At 38.3% G+C, this 22994-nt stretch overlaps 1 protein-coding gene across 8 annotated transcripts in view; it reads right to left on the minus strand.

Moving 5' to 3' along the window:
- Positions 1 to 22994, minus strand: part of ATE1 (arginyltransferase 1) — an 87434-nt gene that overhangs the window by 32573 nt on the left and 31867 nt on the right. For 7 of the 8 annotated variants that reach the window (XM_063307275.1, XM_063307280.1, XM_063307274.1 and 4 more), the window contains 3 exons: positions 17567 to 17599; positions 9717 to 9898; positions 4415 to 4514 (listed from right to left, as the gene is read on the minus strand). In XM_063307275.1, the coding sequence (XP_063163345.1) occupies positions 4415 to 4514; positions 9717 to 9898; positions 17567 to 17599 (315 nt within the window). The remainder of the gene's footprint in view (positions 1 to 4414; positions 4515 to 9716; positions 9899 to 17566; positions 17600 to 22994) is intronic. The other variant, XM_063307276.1, reaches the window with a different exon arrangement.

Below are 22994 nucleotides of genomic sequence, written 5' to 3' on the forward strand. Positions count from 1 at the left end.
GCTGTAAGAGGCAACTGAGTAAATGTCAGAAAAATCCTACTAGAACAGCTTAACGGCTTGATCAGAGTCACTTTAATTGATGGCAGGTGTGTACTGACTACTATTTAACATCAGTTTGAATGTGATTGGTTAATTCTGAACAAAGCCACATCCCTACTTATAAGATGGTGTGTACAATTATGCAACCACGTTATTCTAGTTTTTTATTTTTATTTTTTTGCCCTAAAAGATTTCAGTTTGTTTTTCAATTGAACTGTAATTTAAATACACTTAACCGGTTGGTGATTTTTTACATCTGCATCAAATGGTCCTCGTGAAGATAGACCACAGCTTTGTTACATTTATCTTCTAGCTGAATAACCATTTTCATATCCTGTAAGATGATTGCTCAGACTTTGTCATACAGAACTATCATTGATTCGCAGAAATGTGAAACAAATGGGGTGATTATGAGAAGTAAATACAGGTAACAAAATATTATTTTCCTGTTTCATTTATTAAAATATTCCAATCTATATACTACTAAAACTCTCATTATGTTTATCTGTTTATCTATTTGTACCCTCAAGTTAGCTCAGATGGTGCATTACACTGCAACAATTTTTTAATCAAGGTACCTAAAATCCACTAACTTAAAGAATGCATAAAAAATCCAGGACCCATTACTCCTGTGGAATGGAAATTTCCACGATGTTCGGACCAGTTTTATTCACAAAGTTGTGGCTGTTACAGCATCCCCATGGTCACGTGATCATGATTTCCAATGCTCCCTGCCAGCTTCCCTCCAGCAAAGTCAATGGGGAAGCTGACAGGAAGTCAGATGTTCCCACTCCCATTGCTTTTTTGCCTGCCCATGGTCATTCTGTTTATCTGGTTAGGTAAGTAAATATTGACATTACTGAAGTCTGTTTGCCACTGCAATTATTTTTCTATTTATGATATATACTCTTCTTAGATGATCATGGGACCGTCCAGCATTGAGATAAAAAGAATGGTCGGCGTAAAATTCAGTGTTCATTCTGGTCACGTCAGACTGCACTACATTTCTCTCAACGGGTTACAGGGTTGTCTAGTTTAATCTAAACTTATGGAGGTGCAGACATTACTTTTCATTTAATTCTAGTATATAAAAAATTGAAGCCACGTCAATTTAAGGTGTCAGGCAAAATTTCTACTGCATTGGATAAGGCAGGGACATGACTGAATATGTAAAATCCTGTGATGCTTGCCGGACACTGGGGAACAGCAAGCGCAAGGTAAAGGGCCCTTTACAGTTCCTACCGTCAGACAAAACCATAATTGTTAAACTAAAAATCCATGCCACAAATACTACAAAATACAGACTTTACTGCATTAGCAAAACCATTTCTTGTTCATAAAAATGACTTTTGGCAGACCACAGGGCCACACACACTTCCCCATGCCAAAATTATCAGTTAGCGGAACACTGGAACATTGTTCCTTTGCTGTAATTAACATTATATCACAGATAATTCTTAAGTCAGAAAGGTTTGTGTCGCACGACACAATAGTTGTATATGTGAGTGGCCTCACCCACCTGTGTGGTTCCAGAAGGGTTCCAAAACAATTATGTAGCCTTTTATTAAAAAAAAAAAAATGTTTGTCTAGTCCAGTTATAAGTCGTATCTGCCACAGGACTCTGGCTCTGCTACTAAGGATCAGTGCATGAGCCAAATACTTGATTTTCATCTTAAATCAGCTAAAATATAAAATACAATTATGCTGACCAAATAACTCATCAGGAAGATACACAGTGAAAGCTGCATTGTGTGAGGGCTTGCAAGAGATTTGCAATCTTTTCAATGTTACAATGGCAGGCTCACAAGAGATTGTAGGCAAACAACATCCTGTAGGGATTCTGTTCTGCTGTGATTTTCCATTTCTGCTTAGGCAGCAAAGCCAATTTACTGAAAAAAGTTAACTAAATTCGACACTCATGGAACTGTGAAAAAACCAGAGCTCAAGAGATTAAAACTGCTAAAGTTACTATGTACAACCTTTCGAGCTGCTGAATCTCCCAAACCCCAATCACAGATATAGGTTCTCAAACACAATCAAAAACTACATTCTGCTTATGGCAACAGCCTTTCTGAAGTATTTAACAGAACATTAATCACAGATGAATTGGCCTTTTATTTCTTCTTTAACCTTTTAGAATCCATTCTCTCCAACTGATAATCAAGCTATATCATTAGAATAATCTGGGTTTACCTGTTAAACTAATTACATTTCCTATAGTCTTTATGCAAATCTAAATTAAACTCCCATTAAAACACCCCATTTATGTAAGATTGTTTTTTTTAAAGAATGCTGAAATACATTTTCAGAAACTATGAATTCTACTACACGTAAGCTATAATTTGTTCTAAAAATGCAATCCTGATGGAAAAGTTTTTGAGAAGACAAACAGCTTGTCTTGAAAGCTGGGTGGGTGACCTTGGACCAGTCACTCTCTCTCAGCCCAACTCACCTCACAGGGTTGTTGTCATGGGGAAAATAAGAGGAGGAAGGAGTATTAGGTATGTTTCCTGCCTTGAGTTATTTATGAAAATAATAAAGGCAGGACAAAAAAATCTAAAAAATAAAACTGGCTAAACAAAAGCAACACTGGGGCTGAAACAGGAATGTATTTGCATGAAAATTTACATGCCAATAAATCCTGGGAAATACTATGACTGTAAAAGTCCATAATCTGGTAGGTGCTATGCTAGATTTTCATTGTCTACAGATCCAATTTAAAGTGCTTAAACTGACTTTTTAAAAGAATTGGATCCAGGTTACAGATATGCACCCATATCTATATGGAAACCATTTATAAAAATCCTATTTGTAAAAATCCTATTTGTAAAAACAAATAATGCACAGGAGTTTGAGCCTTCATTGTAGTGGCCCCCCACATGTGTAGCACAGTTACAACTGTGTCTGCCCATCATTACAATCTTCAAGAAATCTTTAATGAGTCACTAATTTACTTTGCCCTATAATTGGATTTATAACTATAGTAAGACTTTTGTATACGTGCTCCTGTTTGATCAATTTATCAATCTTCTATTTATAAATTGCTTTATTTTATTTTATTTTATTGGTATGTGGCTGTTTTGTTGAATGCCATTATGAGAGGTTTTTTTAATCTCCAAAAGACACTTTACAACTACTCTAAATAAACAAAAATGTAAGTTACGGTGGGCTGTTATCTGCCCAGATCTCTATTACAGTGCTATGGATTATTTCTATTCATACAAAATATTTATATTCCCAAAATTTGTTCCTAGAAAAGCCAAGGAATAATTCATGTTTCATAATACTTTCAATAAATTAGATTATATTAAGAAAATAAAGCTTAGGGGACAAAAAAGGACTAAAGAAAAGTTCCTATTCCTGAAATTAGACTGAGAACAGCCATGGTATGTCACAAATATGTTTTAAAAAACTTGAAGAGTATTTATGGGTATGTGAATTAAGGAACAGAGTAGGCAATGTGGGGCTAGATAGCCAAATAGTTTAATCTACTAAAAGCACCTTCCTGCAGAGTAGGGAATCCAACAGAAATCCATTGGACTTAACTAATAAGCTACATGTTTCAATTCCTTACCAACATTTTATTGGTCTGAATACTTTCTGTATACCATGGAAATCACAACTAGGAATATTGCATTCCAACTAATAATATTTGCCAAAAACTGGATCAGCAGATCTTCACAACAATTAAGAAAAATATATTTGTAGATGGAAAGTTTAGGTAACCACTAAAAATGCATTTTGTCAGGGCAATATTCTGTCTTGCTCAGCAGATGGTAGCATATTTTTAAACAGCACTGCATATTAGTAACTGAAGAAAAGCTCAGTTAAGGCTGAAAGGATTTTTTTTTTGAGCCAAACCAAAGAGCTCCCAAAGGACATTAACACTGGGATTTGGGAAAGGAAATAGAGTCTACACTAATGCAAGAATGCAACTGTCATCCTTACTTCATTCAACATTCAAATGTTACTTATAAAAACATGGCCATGTTAGATTAGGCTGAAGACCTATCAAATCCATGATCCAAATAATTATTTTAGATATGTTCAAGGTATAGATATATCTAGTAGTGTTCCTGATTTCTTTTTCTTTTTCCTTTTAACAGAATATCTTTACCCATTACCACAATCTGTTTTGAAAGTCCCCTCATTTTCAAATAAAGTTTGATAGGTGGCATGGGACAACTATTTGGGAAGCATATGCCCTTATTGTCCAGTTACTGAATACCAGCCAATTTATAGACAGCTGAGCAGAGAGCAGTTCTCCCTTTTTGAGGAAGCAAGGCAGGAAAGACTGAAAATATACAAATCTGTCATAACTGCATTGGAAAATCAAGTATCAGGCTTAATCCTAATTATATAAGTTTTATCTTACCTTATATTGCATTTTAGGGCATGAATGAATATAAAACCCCATGTAATAATAGCTTAGATCAGAGGCCTTTTCATGAAGTTGCCTGGTAAAAGCAATTTCCCTGTAAAATAAAAATAATCCAAAATGGATAAATATAATACCAGATAAATTGTGTTCATAGATACAAACAGATCTATAATAAGCATACATATAATAAAGTAAAATGATCTAAAATATAGTTTCAGTTAAGAACTTATTACATTTAAGTGAGGAATGAGAATAATAAATGCAGAGACAGTTCTATATAAAGGCCCCAAATCTTTTACTTAAAAAAGCCAATTTTGCATTTTTCCTGGCAAGATGCTAATCTGAAACTCAAATATTAAGTAATTAATGGGAAACTTTTACAAGTTTAAAAAATAATAATAAGAGTTACTTTTATTCATACAATGAATGTCTAACCCAGTCCTTGTATTCAGTAAGATTTAAATATTATATGCAGACTTCAGAGATTTTTTAAATCAAGTAAGTTGATTTTAGAGGGAGAACTTTATAGTGAATTATAGCAATTTATCCAAATATCTACATATAAACAGCAAACACTATTATCTATATTAACTGAATGTTCATCCCATTTATTTGAAGGAAAATGCAGTATTTCCTCTTCTTATTATTCACCCTGAGGCAATGAGAGCTGCCATTCTGTAGTTTTGCCAATTATATTAGTCATTTGCAGAGAGTAGCTTTTATACCGCTTAGAAGAAAATGCACAACTGCCATATTCTGTTCTCTTTGTACTAGAATGCCATTTAGCTTTCCAGCCCAACCTTTACCTAAATTGTTCCAACCAAACATAAGGACTGTTAAGAATCTGTAAATCATCATACAGGCATTATAAAGAAGTAGACAACTAAAGAAATTATGAAAATAAGTTTATATAAGTGGGATCTCCTAAGGGAAATAAGAATCATCTGGCAAGATGGTAAATATTTTATAGGGGTGTTATAAATGTCCCTGAATGTCACACTGCAAGCTCACCCACATCCCACTGAGTGAAATACTGCTCTTTATCACATTCAGGCTCAGATTATCCAGCCTCATTCTCTGCTGAAGACTGAAAAGGTTTGGTCTTTCTAAAACAAAAGGGAAAATTCTAGAAAGAGGTTGAGTTAAGAAACAGAGCCTTCCAATGTTATATCCTCTGAGGAAAACCTGGAACCTTAAGAAGCTGGAGAAGTCCAAGAATCCTGAAGGAACAGAGCATTTGCTTCAGAAAGTCTAACATGCATAACCAGGAATTTGTGTTAGGTTTTTATTTTTGTTTTCATCATTATTCCAAGTCTCATTGTATTTAATTCTCTATAAACATTAAGGAGTTGAGAATATAACTTCAGCTTCATCCATATTACAGGCAATGTGCAAGAAGATACAACTTTTTCTTAGAATCTTCTTGTGTTCTGTAACATTCTGAACCCTCTTCTTGTGACCTATAATATTCTGGGTAGACAGCTCTTCATTTGTAGCAGATCAGCCCTCTATCTTCTGCTATTCTCTTGTCTCCACTGTAATTTCTGAGCTGCTATATACTGTGATCTGTTAAGCTCTGTAATTTATCTTCATCTCCATTGAATATTTGAATTTTTATAATTAAAGTTCAAGGGGATGGGTAATTGTTTTTTTTTTTTTAACAAAGTTTGATGCTATGTAGAAGCTGGCACACTGAAATTATTTCAGCATTTTATGTTGACTTTTTAATTTCCTAAAAGGCAGCATAAAATGCAGCATAGTGTGTGAGAACCTTATTTTTTTTACACATTAGGATTAGGGGGTGGACATCAGGTGAGGCCTCCTGGAAGATGTCCTCCTGGAATCCCAAGGCAGGAGGCAGGATCCATATGTAAGGTCCCAGAGGGCTTCTCAGAAACGAGAGCAGGACCCCCAGCCTTTCATCCTGAGGGCCTTAGCAATTCTCTAAAGGGTTTTCAGACAATAGTTTAGAAAGCTGCAGAGAACTAAAAAGGCAAGGAGAATAGCATTTCCGTTCCATAGATATGTGTTATTGGATAAAAAGAACCGGGAAAAGTAGAATTTCTCATACTGATCCCAAGTGACCACTTAAATTAAGACATAGATCTGTAATGCTTTCTGTTCTTCATGTTTAAAAGTAAGGGAAATTTACATACAGGTTTGGCTTAAGTTCAGTCCAAGACCCAAACTGAAATTCATAGCAAGGAATGAGCATGTGTCCCAATAATGAATGTTACGTACCAAGATCACATAACAGCTTTTAACCATGCAGTATCAGTTATTCTACTATTTACTACTGATTATTCAAATGTAAGAAATCAATAGCTTCACTGATTGTATCATATCAGCACTACCATTCACTACAGATAATAATTTTTTTCTAGTGGTAGCAACACACAGAAATAGGAATGAAACCGAAAGATAAGGCACAGTCATTCTAATTCTCCTTAGAAATATTCAAACACTGTGAAAAGTTAAAGCAGTTGGACCATTTCCTTGATTAAAAACAAAAATCTGACTGATGGATTCTAAATGTCATAGTTCTTTTGGAGAGTCAATCAAACTGTTACAGGAAAAAACCTTAATTACTGGTTCCCAAAGACAAATTATTTCCAATTCATTTCTCACTGACCACAAAATAATGAACAAAGACTAGTGTGCATTTTAGAGTGCCACAGAACTAGTTAATCTAGTTTACTATTTCTTTTGCCCTGTTTGCCTGAACTGAACTCTTAAATCCAAACTATTATAAATCAGGCCATGTTTTCAAGCTAATTAGTACCAAGAGCAGGAGAAGCAAGCCACATGAAGCCACAGTTAACAGTAATGGCCTGGAGTGGAACATAATGAAAGTTAGCTTGATTAAGCAAGAGGTCCATTAAATACAGCATCCTGCAAAGGCATGGAGATAATAGCTCTATCCTAGTGTTACCATAGATTGGGTTAGAGGAGTTTTATTCCTAATTACAAGGCCTCTAACTCTGTTATAACATTGTGAAGAGGTTCTGTTGTTCTTCACTGGTCAAACATCCTCAGTGTAGTCACCGAGAACAGCAATACAAGGAAGGCTACTATTAGCATGTCCAACTTTGCACGTAGATGTGGGTCTGGTTGGGAAGCTTTGGTAGACCAAGCCATACTCTCTGAGCTCGAAGGAAAAAAACAGTAATAGTGAAAATCTGTGAGGTGGTTGTGCAGGAGGTAAAATAACTGTCAAATACGTTCAGATTATAACAAACTGAAATTGTGTCATTTCTGTTTCTAAGAACACTGTTCAGAAAATAAATGATTCATTGAGCCCGTATTCTTCTATACCAGTGTTTCTCAACCTTGGCAACTGTAAGATGCATGGACTTTGTCTCCCAGAATTCCCCAGCCATCATGGGGATGCCGTTTCCAGAGGCACATGAGGCTTTAAATCTCAGCCTATAGCAGGAAGTAAGATCTGAATTGACCGCTCACTTGATTACTGATCAACTTAGTCAAGAAATCTGCCACGCAAGACAGACCCTATTAATTTTTAAAAGTTTAGTGATATTTTCATATAGTACTCCTTTAAATGCTTAGCAAATAAAAATAATGTGTAGAATTAAGGCTCCTTCAAACCTCATGGAATAAAGCTGGTAACAGCTTGTACATATCCAATTCCTCCACTGTTTCCTAAGACTTTGCTAGTCCTAGCAATTTTAACTAGTTTGTATTATTTGTAGCAACTCTACATCAGAATTACTAATCTTCAAGTGAATTCACACTTATATCTTATGCATGGTTTAACAAGCTGACTTCTTAAATAACTTACTCATAAAAGCATACTGACCTATACTTTATAGTTTATTATATTAAACACAGAGAGTATGATCAGACACTTCAAAACACTGCTTATCAACAAATAATACATTTCAATACAGTATTCTTTCTGTTAGAAAGAAATGTACTGCAACCATTAACTGTTCCTAGCTACATTAAAAATACAATAAACTTGATATTGTACTTAACATTTATTTTATTTGTTGGATTTCTAAGTCACCCGACATGTCATAATTTGTTGTATCAATGATTAACCTGTGGTGTTATCTGTGTGGATGAACAAGAAAGTGATTTCTTTTTTAACATGAGAAACTAAAAAAACAAACAAACAGAAGAGCATTTCTCAAGATAGAATTTACAACCCTGCAGAACACTGCAGGGACATCTGTGGAAGGGGGCTGGTCAAAAAGTTAGGATGATGGCAACAACTATGCAAATCAAAGTCCTACCCCTTTTGTGTATGTGTCAACATCACATGCAGAGAGAAGAGGGATGGGGTTTGATCATGCAGTCATTGAACACTAATATAACTTTTTCAAACCACTTCCCTCCCTTCCCCACAGGTATCCCTGGAACTGTGTTATATTCTGCCAGTGTAGCCAGTAGTAAAGGACTGTGGGATTTGTGCTGTAGCTCAAAATATCTGGACGGCAACAAACTGCTTGCAGTTTCAATGAAGTCTTAGGGTTGTCTCTCCTCCCTCACTGAACAACTTAGTATCTCATATAATCAGTCTCATGTTTATTTGAAGCTAGTACTACTTTGATCTTATTTGTGGAAATCAATCAGGGGCTTAAATAAATGCAGCATTCAAATACATATTCTCTCACCTGGAAGCAGAAACAGAGAGACATGAATGCAAAATGTTTGCTAGATACTTCATATTACACCATTTTTGAAAAATTATGGAAGTACACAAGAAAACTAGAATGCATTATTGTAACAGCCCAGTGATTCCATTTTCCACTAGACTATTCTGTCTCAAACTTATAATAGGAGAATGGCACACTTTATATATCATCTTCTTTTAGGAAAAACAGCTGACTCAAACACAGCTTGAATATACATAACTCATGTTGTGAAGAAAATCTTAATTTTGCTCTGGCATGGAGCAATCTTCCAACATATACAGGTAGTCCTCAACCTACGACCATTCGTTCAGCAACAGCTCAAAGTTACGATGGCACTGAATGAATAATAGTGGTTATGACCAGTCCTCAGAGTTCCAGCCATCCTAGCAGCCCCATGGTTACATAATTGCTATCTGGGCACTTAGCAACCGGTTCGCACTTATGACCAGTTGCAGCACACTGAAATCACGTGATTGCCATTTGCAACATTCCCTGCTGGCTTTCCCAGAAAGTCAATGGGGAAAACAGCAAGGAAGGTTGCAAGTCGCTGGGGTATATCTCCCCCACCCATACAATCTCCCCCAGCCCCTCTGCAAAAATATGACAAGGCTCTTCTACATTTAAAAATCTCTCCTTACCTTAATGCAGAGTAGACACCCAGAGACAGAGAAGAAAAATCAGGATCATAGTAGAGATACACGGAGGATACACACTTTGGAAGGATGTCAATTACACCCACAGCAATTATCTTTCCCTCAAACCAATATTGCTGGTGGAAAGAACCATAGCCACAGTCTGGACCGTTCGGTAAATGTTCTGCCTAGGAAGTAAAGATCAGTTTATTCAGTCTGACTTTTTAAAATTAGTGTTAGCAAGAAGGGGAAAAACGATTTATCACACAACAAAACAATGATAGACAAAAGGCAAATACTTTGGAAAATACAACGTTATTGAGAAAAAGGCTCCTAATCAATGAATAAAAGATATATCCAAATTTAGCAAAATGATAGAAATATGCAATAATGAGATGGAGGCAATATCCAACATTATGCAAGTGGATTTACATTCACATGACAGGATTTTCCCAAGCTGTCCTAGCTCTCATTTTCCCTCGATCTGCTCTAGAGGGCTTTCAACATTCCAGAGCAGATTTGAAGGGGAAATGGGGGCTGCAGAAGGAGAATATATTCTACCAGAGGTGGCTATTCTTATGACATTTAACAACATCTTACTTTCTGTCCTGTCAATTTCTTCATAGCCAAGGGGTTAGCATCTTTTATGTATGGTGCTGAGGGATTCACATTTTGAAGTCCCATTTCTACACTAAATGGTCCATGGATTTCCTTTTCCTTCTTCCATTTGCATTCTGATTTCCTTATATATCTTATGTTTTAAGTTTGCAAGCTTAAAGGAGAGAATTATCCTTTGTTTGCTGATACCGCATAAACCATCCTAGGAACTTTTTCTGATGACAACAAACAGTAGAATATAAATGCTTAAATAAATTCAATTAAGTTGTTATGAGGATTATATAGGAATTGATTGCCTATCTTTTTGGGAACAAATAAGTAAAAAACAGCTACTATTCATAAATAATTTGTTCTTTTAGAATATGGGAAACTAACTATAGGATGCATGACAAAACTATGGTACCAAAAGACCACATGGACTCTTTTACTGTCTTGGGGTACAGCCTATAAATGAAACAAGATATACAAGTAGCATAAATATAAATATAAATGCTAACCCAAAAATTAAAGTCTCTTAAAAGTGAGTACATTGTATAGTGGCTCCCCATTATAATCTGGAAAAAATAATAGCAAACCTTTTTCTTCACTAATAAAATAAGTGCTAAATGTTGATTTGATGAAGAAAAAGTTAACAAAAATGTCCAAAAGGATGAAAAAGTGTTCATTTCATGGTTGCACAAAACAACAAAAACATTTGTACCCCGAACTTTATTAAACAATGCCACATTTCTACTGTTGGTCAATTCAATATATATAGGGCCTTTGAGGCTCTATAAGCAAGCTTACATTTGTTTGTACAGTACCATCAAATTGCATGGTGCTTCACAAAGGGAAGCAAGTAAAAAAGCAAGCCACTTCTCAAAGGATATTATAATCTAAACTAAACAAAAGACAAAGGATAACCTTGTCAATGAAAATGCTGCACTGCTTTCATGTTAACAAGGTATGGTATACTTCTTTAGAAATATAATGAACCAACTGATACTTAATTCACTGCTTTATAATTCATCAGAAAAACTCTTCGTGTTTTTAAAAATGACAAGAATTCTGAACAATATAAACATTATTTCTTCTTAAACTTGAATTTTCTTCAAACCAATTGTTCCAATATAACCTGTGTGTATCTTGTTTTAAGCTGCTTCTCACTCAATAAATCTGAAAATGTTTTCAACTGGCTACAATAGATCTATTAAAAGTAGATTTAATCAAACATTTTGATACAGTAACTACTCCAAAAATTAATTTGAACTTGTTAACATATGTCAAAAAGTTAATGACATGGTCAAATGTCCTTTTGATTTATATCGTTCAGGACACAGTTTTTTTAACTAATTAAACAATTGTTAAAAAGTATTACCATTAATCATAATTTTCCCATGTTTCAGTTGAAAGTTAAAAATATGTGGAACTGATGTAAAACTAAACCAATCCATTCTTTAATGCAAATCAAATCTTGGAATACTAAACCTCTGAAATATTTATTTATGTGAATATCCCATGCAAATCTTGCTCACTGATACTGAGCCCACACAATAAACATGGCAAAACTGAACAAGCCACATTAAGGCTTAGTGAAATATGTGAATCAATTTCTGTCTTTTACTTTGCTACTTCTCCTGTTTTGTTTAAAACTTTTAACATTCGAGGAAATCACCAATGTATCTCTCTCAACTGAGGTTGGATTTGATGGCTTAAATGGACTTGATGATTCTAACACTATGAGTCAAATTTACATAATAATTATGCTTATGTAAACTGTTTGAGTGTACAGTGATTGGGCCAATGTTGCAAAGTCAATAAGCTCATTTGATTTAATTAACCCAGACAAGTATGCTCAAGCCATTTGAATTTTGCTAGCTTCAAGTTGTCAGCAAATAGTGATTAGCAGCTATTCAGGAACTGTAATTCAGGGGGTTTAGACATGATTATATCAAAATACAATGATTTTTTTTTAATCTGTTCAATCATGTCCAATTCTCAGAGACTGCCTAAACAAGTCCCTGCAGTTTTCTTGGCAAGGTTTTTCAGAAGTGGTTTGCCCTTGCCTCCTTCCTAGGGCTGAGTGTGTGTGACTGGCCCAAGGTCACCCACTTGGCTTTGTGCCTAAAGCGGGAATAAAACTTGAGGTCTCCCAATTTCTAGCCTGATGCCTTAACAACTGCACCAAACTAGCTCTCTATTCCAGCAGCCTAGCCACCTCCAATTTTCCAAGCACCTTTCCCCCCTTCCCTCAGCCACTGCCAACTAATTCAGAACCGTATATCCAACAGACCCTGATTCTTTCCAGCCACTTTCCTCCCTATCCTTAGCCATTGACATAGGGCATATCTTACCAGTCCATTGCCCCCAATCCTCCCAGCACCTTCCTTTCTTCCACTAATCTTAGAAGGCTTCTACCTTTCTTTGATATTTTCATTATCGTCCTTTGGTCTCCCATAAGTCTGTTTACATCTGGATCAGAGCAGCTGAAACTCTAGCCTGTCTTAACTGAATTCTGGTGAACCTTCCTTTGGATGCAAGCCCCGAGAAATTCCAAAGAGCTTACTCCCAAGGCTATAATACATAGCATTCAGGCCACTTGATACATTTTTAAGAAGGTAATGTGTGTTTGTTTAAAACTTTTTTTGCCCAGCCTTTCAACTTAAAATTGGGGAGGGGGGAAGTAAAAATACCTTTCAGTTAATTATACTTTGAACTTTTCCTATCCCATTTTACATCAAAGTTGACTGTAAAAGTTTTTTGCACAAGGAATGATGGTTTGATGAGCATGCTGAAATTCAAAAGGATTTTATCTTAGTTGGGTTAGTAGATGCCCAAATCATGTGGCTTGATTTGTTCCTTTAATTCTGAATTATGCCATAATAGCTGGACTTTCAAATTTGGAAAAATGCCTGTCAGTTTGCATTATATGTTGACCAAAGACAGAGAGAGATAACTATTCTAAGATTTGAAAAGGTTATATTTCGTGATACACTGCTATCCTTGTACTATGCTGAAGAGTAGTTTGTCTTTTGAAACAAGTTGTTAACATGTCATAAACAATTTACCTCTAATTCTGTTGGGCTAACACTTCATTTTATTGGATTCTTCTATAACTGCAAAGTGGATTTCTCCAAGAGTTTGGAGATTTGTGTCCAGGACCCAGTATGTATGTATGTATGCGTCTGTCTGTCTGTCTGTGTGTGTGTGTGTGTGTATATATATGACTTCCAGAAAAGCTGATTTGAAGGGGAAAAAAGCCTTTCGGCTCACAACACAAACAAAAACACACAAAAGCACACACCTGTTACTTAGATACAATTGGAACAGGAACATCCACCCACAGAGCTGAATGGCAATACTGAGTTACCAAAGAGCTGATCCATATAACCAAACAGAATACAGCAACTTTTCTCAACTGTGTGTTCCTTTCCTCTTCTACATGATGCTATCTTCTAGCAAAGGCCAGACTTTCATACCAGACCACCTGAATGGCCACTTTTAAGAACATTTCAGGGTGCTAGGCAGCAGATGATAGTAACCCAGCATTAAAAAATGTGTTACTAGTACAACTGTACATGACAAACAATGCTAAGGTATGTGGAACTACCCTGAATCTCACACTTGGAGAAGATCTGATCAATATCAGAATGTGAAATGATCACATGAGTCAATGCTTTCCATTAAAGGTAAGAAAACTAATCTGTTGAAACATAACTCCAAGAGTTATTTTAGTATTTTGGGTTTCCCCACAAAGTCCCAAAGTTTTCTGGGCTACCAACTATGGAAAACAATGACCCTAACAGGGAATGCAGCAAGAAAAAAGAGTGTGTATAAGAGAGGCTCAAATTAACATTTTGACTCTGTCTCTCTCAAAGTCTTAAAATCTGCTTTTCTGTTTGGGTATATGCATGCATGTGTTACACTGAAAAAGAGGTAGATGTACCCTTTTTAACTAACATGGAGTTTGTTCAAGTTTTTATGGCCTTGGATATGCAACCCTTTTTTATTTAGCTTCATTAAATCAGAAACATATGCAAGGAGTGCCACACAAAATTCAATTCAAGAATTCATAAGTTAAAAAATATACACAGAGTGAAGTATAAATAAGCAACCACACAGCTATACAAAAGAAGGAAAATAATAGAGATCTGCTGTTTTACTTGACGAGATGATAAAAGCTCTTTTCCCATTAAGTCTAAAGATTCTGACTAGCCTTCATAGCTTGCAGGTTGGAGAAATGTAAAAAAAAAAGGTAAGGGTAGATTCAGCAAAGGAAAACAACAAACTCTCCACACATGGCTTCATTCAAAATGTAACATCTCAAATTACTGGTGCAATTACTATAACTTGACAATTTCATTATACTCATGTGGTAGTTAACTCTTTAAGATCTACAACAAAGTCCTCTTAACCACTAAAAATTAAGTCATCAGAAGCCTTGACCTTAACCCAGCACTGACTCTCCAGACTGGGCTCTCTGTTTTTAAGAAGCAAAATACAACACTGAAAATGTTACGCTTCTTTGATTTATATATTTGTGTTAAAAAAAAAACCAAAGAGCTCAAGCATACGATTTCTGTTTAGACTGCAAAGCCAAAGCTCTGCTTTGTAAACATCAGATTTATCTTTTGCAAAATAGAACACAATAAATCTATTCTTTGCTATGCAAATTCCTCCAAGTATTTTGGTCACAATACAGTAAAAGCAGTTACGATGCTTTTTAAATACAGTCCACTACTTGCCCCTAAAGCAGAGACAGACAGCCATTTAATGCCTGGCCAGCTGCACTTTAGTACTTTTGGCTTCTCAGGCACTGCAGTTGGTGGAGCGATAAAGGAGAATGGCTAAGCCAGGATTTTCAGGGTTTCGGGCGATCTTTTCTCTCCTTCTTTAGTGTTGTGACCCTCTGGAACGAGGTCCTCTAATATCCATATGGCTTCCCACCCTGATGATATTTTGGAAAGCCTTAAAGACCTAGTTATTTACTCAGGGGTTGGACTAGGGTGGATGGGACTCCCCTGTTCGTGATGTTTTATGTTTCTTTTGTTGTTGGATTGCCATCTTTGTAATGCACTTTAACATTGAAACGATGAACATGACAATCTTGTTTTGGTTAATTTTCCGTATTTTGCTCTTTTTATGCTATTTTATTGTTGTGAGCTGCCCAGAGTTGGTTGGAGTCAGGCAGCATTCTAATGGAAATAAATAAATAACTAAAATTTTGGCATACATAGGGGGATTGAAAAAGTCAAGATGGCAGCTACGACTATGCAGTCATACTATTTCCCACTTTTTGCATATTTCTTGATACATGGGTGGAGCCGTGAGATGCAACCAGCATCTTGAACCCCTCTTCCCATAAATACCTCTGTATACACTTTTGAAAGTCTACCACCTCAACATGACAGGCAACCATGGCTCCAAAGGCCTCAAAGAAGCAACTTGAAGGTCATGATGTACAGTGCTAAATTGCCCCCTCAGCCTCAAAGAGATGTCTACCAATAACGCAGTACTCTCTATGTTTACAAAAAAGGTTGTGCCATCTGAATATATGAATATAAATGGTTAAGGGTTAAATCACTCTAATATGCAGGCAGCAAATAAGATGAAACCCCCAAGTGTTCTCCTATTTATAAATCTATAGACTACTAAAACTTTCAGTGTGTTTATCTGCTTGTCTGTTTGTACCCTCAAGTTAGCCCAAATGGGGCATTATGCTGCAACAATTTCTGAATCAAGGTACCTAAAATCTGCTAACTTAAAGAATGCATAAAAAATTCGGGACCCATTACTCCTGTGGAACTGAAATTTCCACGATATTCAGACCGGTTTTATTTGCAAAGCTGTGGCCATTGCAGCATCCCTGTGGTCACATGATTGTGATTTCCAAAGCTCCCTGCCAGCTTCCCACAAGCAAAGTCAATGGGGACACTGGCAGGAATTTGGAAGTCACTCCCTCTCCCACTGCTTTTTTGCCTGCCCATGGTCATTCTGTTTATCTGTTTAGGTAAGTAAATACTGACTTATTATTGAAATTCATTTGCTAGTACAATTATTTTTCTATTTATGATATATACTCTTCTTAGATGATCACAACAATTTCAATTTATTCTCAAACTTTAAATTAGCAACTCATGGTTGTATAAGAATGTTGTGTAGATGAGAAGAGATCAGCAAACTGGACCATCAATCGAACCCACGATAGGGTTAATTACGGAGATCAGGCAGACTAAATTTGATCAAGAAGTCAAATACTGTTTTAAAAAGAAAAGCAAGTAGGCAGTCCAGAAAGAAATGCATTTCAGAAGCCTCAGCCTTTGGTGAGGACAATTGACCCCCCTTTTCTTCTTCTTTTTTTTTTGTTCCCATCTGGGTTCGTTTACCCTGTCATCTTTTGTTCCTCCGTTTTGTGTTTCTTGTATTGTTATTTTGTTTAAATGTATTTTAAAACAAAATACAGTTTATTGTTTTTAACAATTTGTAAACCACCCAGAGCTGCTGGGAGTCAGTCAGCATACAGTATAAATTTAATAATACATCATCATCATCATCATCATAAAAATATCAATTTGTAACACCAAGTGGATAAAATTTATTGAACATATATTCATCAGATTCTTCAGTTAGAGGAATCTGACAATACCACAATACAAGCTTTACCCTTTATGTATGTGCTTGTGATTTTATAATGCAAGTGCAAAAGGGGCAGAACTTATATTGCACTGATGCATTGCTCATTTTGACACACACACATACCCCCGGTCATAGAATTATTTTGTTCACAGTTCCGAGGAATCACCTATTCATGGCATACTGTATAAAACAACACAAATGTTGCTTAACTTTAAAGTCAGATTAACACATCACTAGCTATCTCATGCCAGAAAATTAGACAGAATCACTGAAAATGGCTATGACTGATTGCTTTCTAAACATCTAACCGTTATCTGCATCAGGCACTGAGCTCAAGATATTTTCAGTATATGTGCAAACTACCCTTTTCACTTCATAGAATGCTAATTATTAGGAATTTGGCACTGACAGATAAAAGCAAAGAGCATCTTCATACCACATTCAAGGTTCTATTTGGAGGTATGAATGGATACTTTATATCCCACTTTAAAGAAGTTTCTCCCAGGGTATTACCAGTAAAATATAAGGCAAAGCTAAAGAATGTGCACCTTGACCTTAAGTACTGTATTATAAAATAAACTAAAAATAAACTAAAACTCATCAAGTTAAAGATGATTTCATACCTCAAGTGGAGAATCACAGAGGAATCGCGTAAACTGTATTTGGTGCATTTATCAGAAGTCCAGATTACAGAAAAGTCAGATCACCATGAAACAATGGAACACACAAAAGAGAGTAAAGTCAGTTAATATTGCTTTCAATGCATTATTGTACATTATTGAAAAAAATAAAGTTATGCCTAGTGCTTTGCTATTAACAACAGTGTGAACTGATGGAATAAATCAACAATTTATTTCAAAGTCTTCTGTTCTATCAATAGATAGAATAGCAATAAAAGCAACAGTTTCTAGGTGGAATTGTCCTAATGTCAACAACATAATGGTTTTTGTAAATTTAGCTCTTGGAAATCTATAACTGTTGCTACGCTATGTGAAAACTGCTGCACATCTGACCCTTGTATAATGAACTAGATTATGTTTTGGTATTTCTAATTTAACAAATACATCCAAAAGCATTCAGGTGGCTTCTATTTTGCATAGCAGATATTGGAATATTTTAATTATTACAAAGTGGAAACTGTAGGGCAATCAGATGAACAAACCAGGACAAGATGAAACCTGTAAGGGCTATTGTCAAGATAGGATAGTTATTAGATATCCTACATCAAGCAATGTATGGGCTTCTGTTACAGCCCAATAATATTGAAAATGAGCTTTAATATTTTGCTTGGAAGACACAGTTCTGAAGTTATTAATTAACATGCCCTTCCCTTGCTGTTAACATCCTATTGCTCTGGCTTTCCTTGATATTCATGTGTAGAGTAATATGAAAAGAGAGTAGCAATATAAGCCACAAAAGCATTTTCTTAAAAAAATGATGGAGTTTCAAATTTAACTTGAATGCAGAAATAGTTCTGAAGAACTTATAACAACACAAAGAAAACAAACTTATATTTACAGATACATTCAGGAAAACTATTTCAGCAAAATATTGAGAGCAGAATACAAATTCTTCAGAAAACAAAAATGCAATAAACTGTACATACTGTATATTCATTAAGACCAGGATAGAACATACTATAACCTGTGACGTACCTGACTCCATTACTGCACAGCTAGATTGCATGTCTCTCACGTAGCCTCAGGGCATGACTTGTATTTCCCTATCCTCTTTGTACTCACTCCCCCGCCCTGATAGAACTGCTGAATAAAAGGAGGTGGGGGCGTGGCACCAGGAGGCAGTACCAGCAACCTCCTGAGATGTAGCGTCACTCACCACAAAAGAATCCTGTGCCTACCGTTGTTTTTTCGACCTCACCCTTGCGAGGGAATCGTTGGCTCATTCCCCCCCCAGGGAATCCCATAGACCGAAGGGCGAAGGACTGGTCGCGTGACGCGACAACTGGGGGCTCGTCCGGGATCCCTTCGGTCTCACGGTGTGATCTCTGTCTAGAGGTGCACTGCCTTCACTCTCGTTACTACGCACCTGGCAAAGGCTCTGCAATCGTAAGTAATGGGCTCCCCACTCTCCAAAGTTTCGTCAGTTCATAGGGACGAACTTTATGATTTAGTGAAGAAGGCTAACTCTTGTCAAAAGGCTAACGGTACGACCATCTTTCCCATTTCAAAAAAATCGGTGACTCAACTCCTACTGTACATGGACAGACACTGCCCTGTCTATCCTTCAGAGGGGTCGCTCAAAGCATCCACTTGGGAAAGGATAGGAAAATATTTTCATGATACCCCACGAGCACCCGTGCCTATTCTGACTGCCTGGAAGGCTGTTATGGCGGCCATCAACACTCTTTACCCTCCCCCGTCTTCCCCGGAAACTTGCCCTTCTCCTCCCGGCCCAAAAACCCCACCCCCTCTTGCCGCCCATCTCGATGCTGCCTCACCACCACCCCCTCCATACCCAGCCGTTCCTCCTCCCCCTTCAGCTCCAACCCCCGACTCCCCTCAACACCACCCCCTAGGAGGCGCCATCACTGAACTCCTCTCCTCCCCCCTCTCGTTGGAAATGGAGAGTCCCTCTGCCTTTCCCATGACCATCGGCCTAGGGGCGGCGGGAGGAAATTTGTATAACAATATTGAACTTAAGGTTTTGAAACAAATCAAAGATGCTGTAACCACCTACGGCTTGCACTCTCCTTTTACTAGGGGAGTTTTAGACTCTTTAGTTACTGCTAACACTGTTATGTTATTGTATGATTGGAAAATGCTTTTTTCTATGCTTATGACCCCGGCGCAATACGTTGTGTGGCAATCTGAATACGACAAAGGGGTGGAAGTAGAAATTAGAAGAGGTCTTCCCGCAGGGGTGACCGCAAATCAATTATTAGGAAAGGGACAATTCGCAACCTTAGTCCAGCAACAGAACTCCCCCCGTCGTTGTTTTGCTATTATTCACATGTGCGCCATGAATGCTCTCAAAAGAGTGGATGATTCCGACTCTCAATCCACCCAAACGTTTTTGAAAATAATGCAAGAACCAAATGAACCATATGCTTCCTTCATAAGTCGCCTTCAGATTGCTTTAGACCGACAAATTGATAATGCCACGGCTAAACATGAGCTGCTAATGAAACTTGCTTTCTCTAACGCTAATCATGACTGCCAGACCATTCTGCAACCCGCAGTCAATCAACCGGGTGTAAAGCTTGCAGACTTCCTGCAACTCTGCAGAATCGTTGGTACCACCTCTCACAAAGTGAGCGCTCTCGCTGCCGCCATTACCACCTCGCTGCCTTCTACTAACCCCTCCCCTCAGCTCCATTCCCCGGAAGCCCTCGCAATCACTCGTCATGGAAATTGCTTCAATTGTGGGAAGCCGGGCCACTTTAAGAATCAATGCCGTGCACCCGGGGGAGGTGGGGCGCCCCCTTCCACTCAAAGGGGGCCGCCCCCCCCCTCCAAACCTAAAACTCCTTGTCCCAGGTGCCGCAAAGGGTATCATTGGGCCTCGCAATGTCGCAATAACTCCTCCCCTCACCAGCCTTCGGAAAACTAGATCGGGGGTTGTCAGCTAACCCCGCCCCAAAGGCTGAATTACCCATCACCAGCCTCCCTGTGGAGTTGGCAGAGGATCTTTTGTATGACGATCCGGGGGCTGTCCTTTCCCTTCCTCTTGTTGTCACGCTGCATAAACCCCTCCCTCCTCTTACCCCTGTTTTGCTTATTCCCAACTCCTCGCTTACGCTTGAGGGAATGGTTGCTGCTCCCTATTTGTATGATTCATCAGATTTGACACAAATTGCTCTGGCAGGAGTGGGAGATAGGTGCTTTTCCTTAAATAAAGGAACAATTGTCGCCACGCTCATACTTCTCCCTTCTCCTGATATGCCATCATTGTTTGCCTTGCAGCAACCAGTCCAAACCTCTAAACCCACCCTCCTTGTCACACTAAATGGTCGCTCTTTCGAAGGCTTGATTGACACCGGCGCCGACGTCTCTGTCATTCGTTCCGCTGAATGGCCCTCCTCCTGGCCTATCGCTGAAGCCTCCTCGGTGCAAGGAGTAGGCGGAGCACAGGCCGCTAAGGTCAGCTCTCATTGGCTTTCTGCTGTGACTGCTCATTCTCATATTACAGCTTATCTAAAGCCTTATATCTTGCCTTTGCACTGTAACCTATGGGGCCGTGACTTGCTTTCACAGTTCCACGCTTTTATTCAACTTCCCTAATGGCTTTACAGGACCCTTCAGGGTCTCTCTCTCTCTCTCTCAAAACCTCTGTGCCGGTATGGGTTGATCAATGGCCACTCACCAAAGAGAAACTGGACGCCTTACATATCTTGGTCCAACAGCAGTTAATTGAAGGCCATATCGAAACCTCCACCAGCCCATACAATACTCCGGTATTTGTCATCAAAAAGAAGTCTGGCAAATGGCGCCTCCTACAGGATCTTAGGGCTATCAACACCATCCTTCAGCCCATGGGACCTTTGCAGTGTGGACTTCCCAACCCCAACTTGATTCCGGAAGGACACGACCTTATTGTAATAGACCTCAAGGATTGTTTTTTTTCCATACCTTTGGCACAAAAGGACAGAATTATTTTCGCATTTACGGTACCGGAACTTAACAATTCAAAGCCTACTGCTCGGTACCAGTGGAAGGTCCTCCCACAAGGCATGTTGAACTCACCCACAATGTGCCAATTTTTTGTCGATAAAGCATTGCAACCCTATAGATCCCAATTTCCGCATTTTCTTGTGTATCATTATATGGATGACATTTTAGTCGCTGCTGAGGGCCCGAAAGGGACAGTTCAAAAAACTTTTCCTATTCTTTTAGCCACCCTAGCAACGGCAGGGTTGCACGTTGCACCAGAAAAGGTCCAGTCTCGTTATCCAATGCAATATCTAGGCCACAAAGTTTTAGCCTCCACTGCTGCCCCACTTCTACCTATGCTCACGCTTCCCCAGCCGACCACCTTGGTCCAATTACAACAATGTCTGGGGGTCATTAATTGGGCCCGCGCATACCTTGCTTTAACTACACCCATGTTATCACCTTTATTCCAAGCGTTAGTGGGTTTGACAAACCCAGCTGACAAGGTATACCTTACAGAACAACAATTGCACGCCCTACAACAGGTCAATGCCGTCCTTACGACCCAATGGGTGGACCGTGCGCTCACTGACAAACCACCCTCTCTTGCCATTCTTTCAACACATCAATTATTAACTGCCATCATTGTCCAAACGTCTGATAACAAACATCTACATATTTTAGAATGGCTACACTTGCCACACACACCTAAGACATCCATCATCACCAGAGCAGCACAAATGGCCTCTCTTGTTGAGAAAGGCCGGAAGAGGATTAGAGCCCTAATGGGACTGGATGTTTCCACCCTGTACATTCCCCTTAAGGTTACTCAATGGGAACCCCTCCTACAAAACTCCACTGCACTGCAGGATGCCTTGGAGGACTGGTGTGGCCAGGTGTCATGCCATCTTCCCCCTGATCCTCGATTGCAACTGTTGCGAACAGTACCCTTCACACTAACCTCGCCGTTCGTTCAGCAGCCACTCAAGGAAGCCCTCACTGTTTTTACAGACGGCTCCAAAACCATAGGGGCTTGTACATGGCAAAATAATTGCAAATGGCATAAACGCCTAACAGGCCCACAAGCATCTGCCCAACAGGCTGAGTTAGCCGCCTTTTTGCTAGCCTTGTCTCTTTTCCCAGAACAGCCTTTGAATGTTATATTAGATAGTATGTATGTCACTCAAATGGCTGTGGCCATGTTTGATGCATATATTTCCCCTGTTACCCCCCCCTCTCTCATGACGCTTTTTTTGCAGCTTCAAACTCTCCTGAAGGACAGAACATCCCCTTTGTTTGTAGCGCATATTAGAAGCCACCAACAGCTACCCGGTTTCCTGTCCGAAGGCAACCACATGGCAGATGAGGCTTGCAAAATTATGGCCTCTTCCCCTCTTCCTCCGCCGCTTTCAGCAGGGGACAGCCATGCTTATTTCCATCA

Source organism: Candoia aspera, chromosome 6, assembly GCF_035149785.1.
Source record: "Candoia aspera isolate rCanAsp1 chromosome 6, rCanAsp1.hap2, whole genome shotgun sequence".
NCBI lineage: Eukaryota > Metazoa > Chordata > Lepidosauria > Squamata > Boidae > Candoia > Candoia aspera.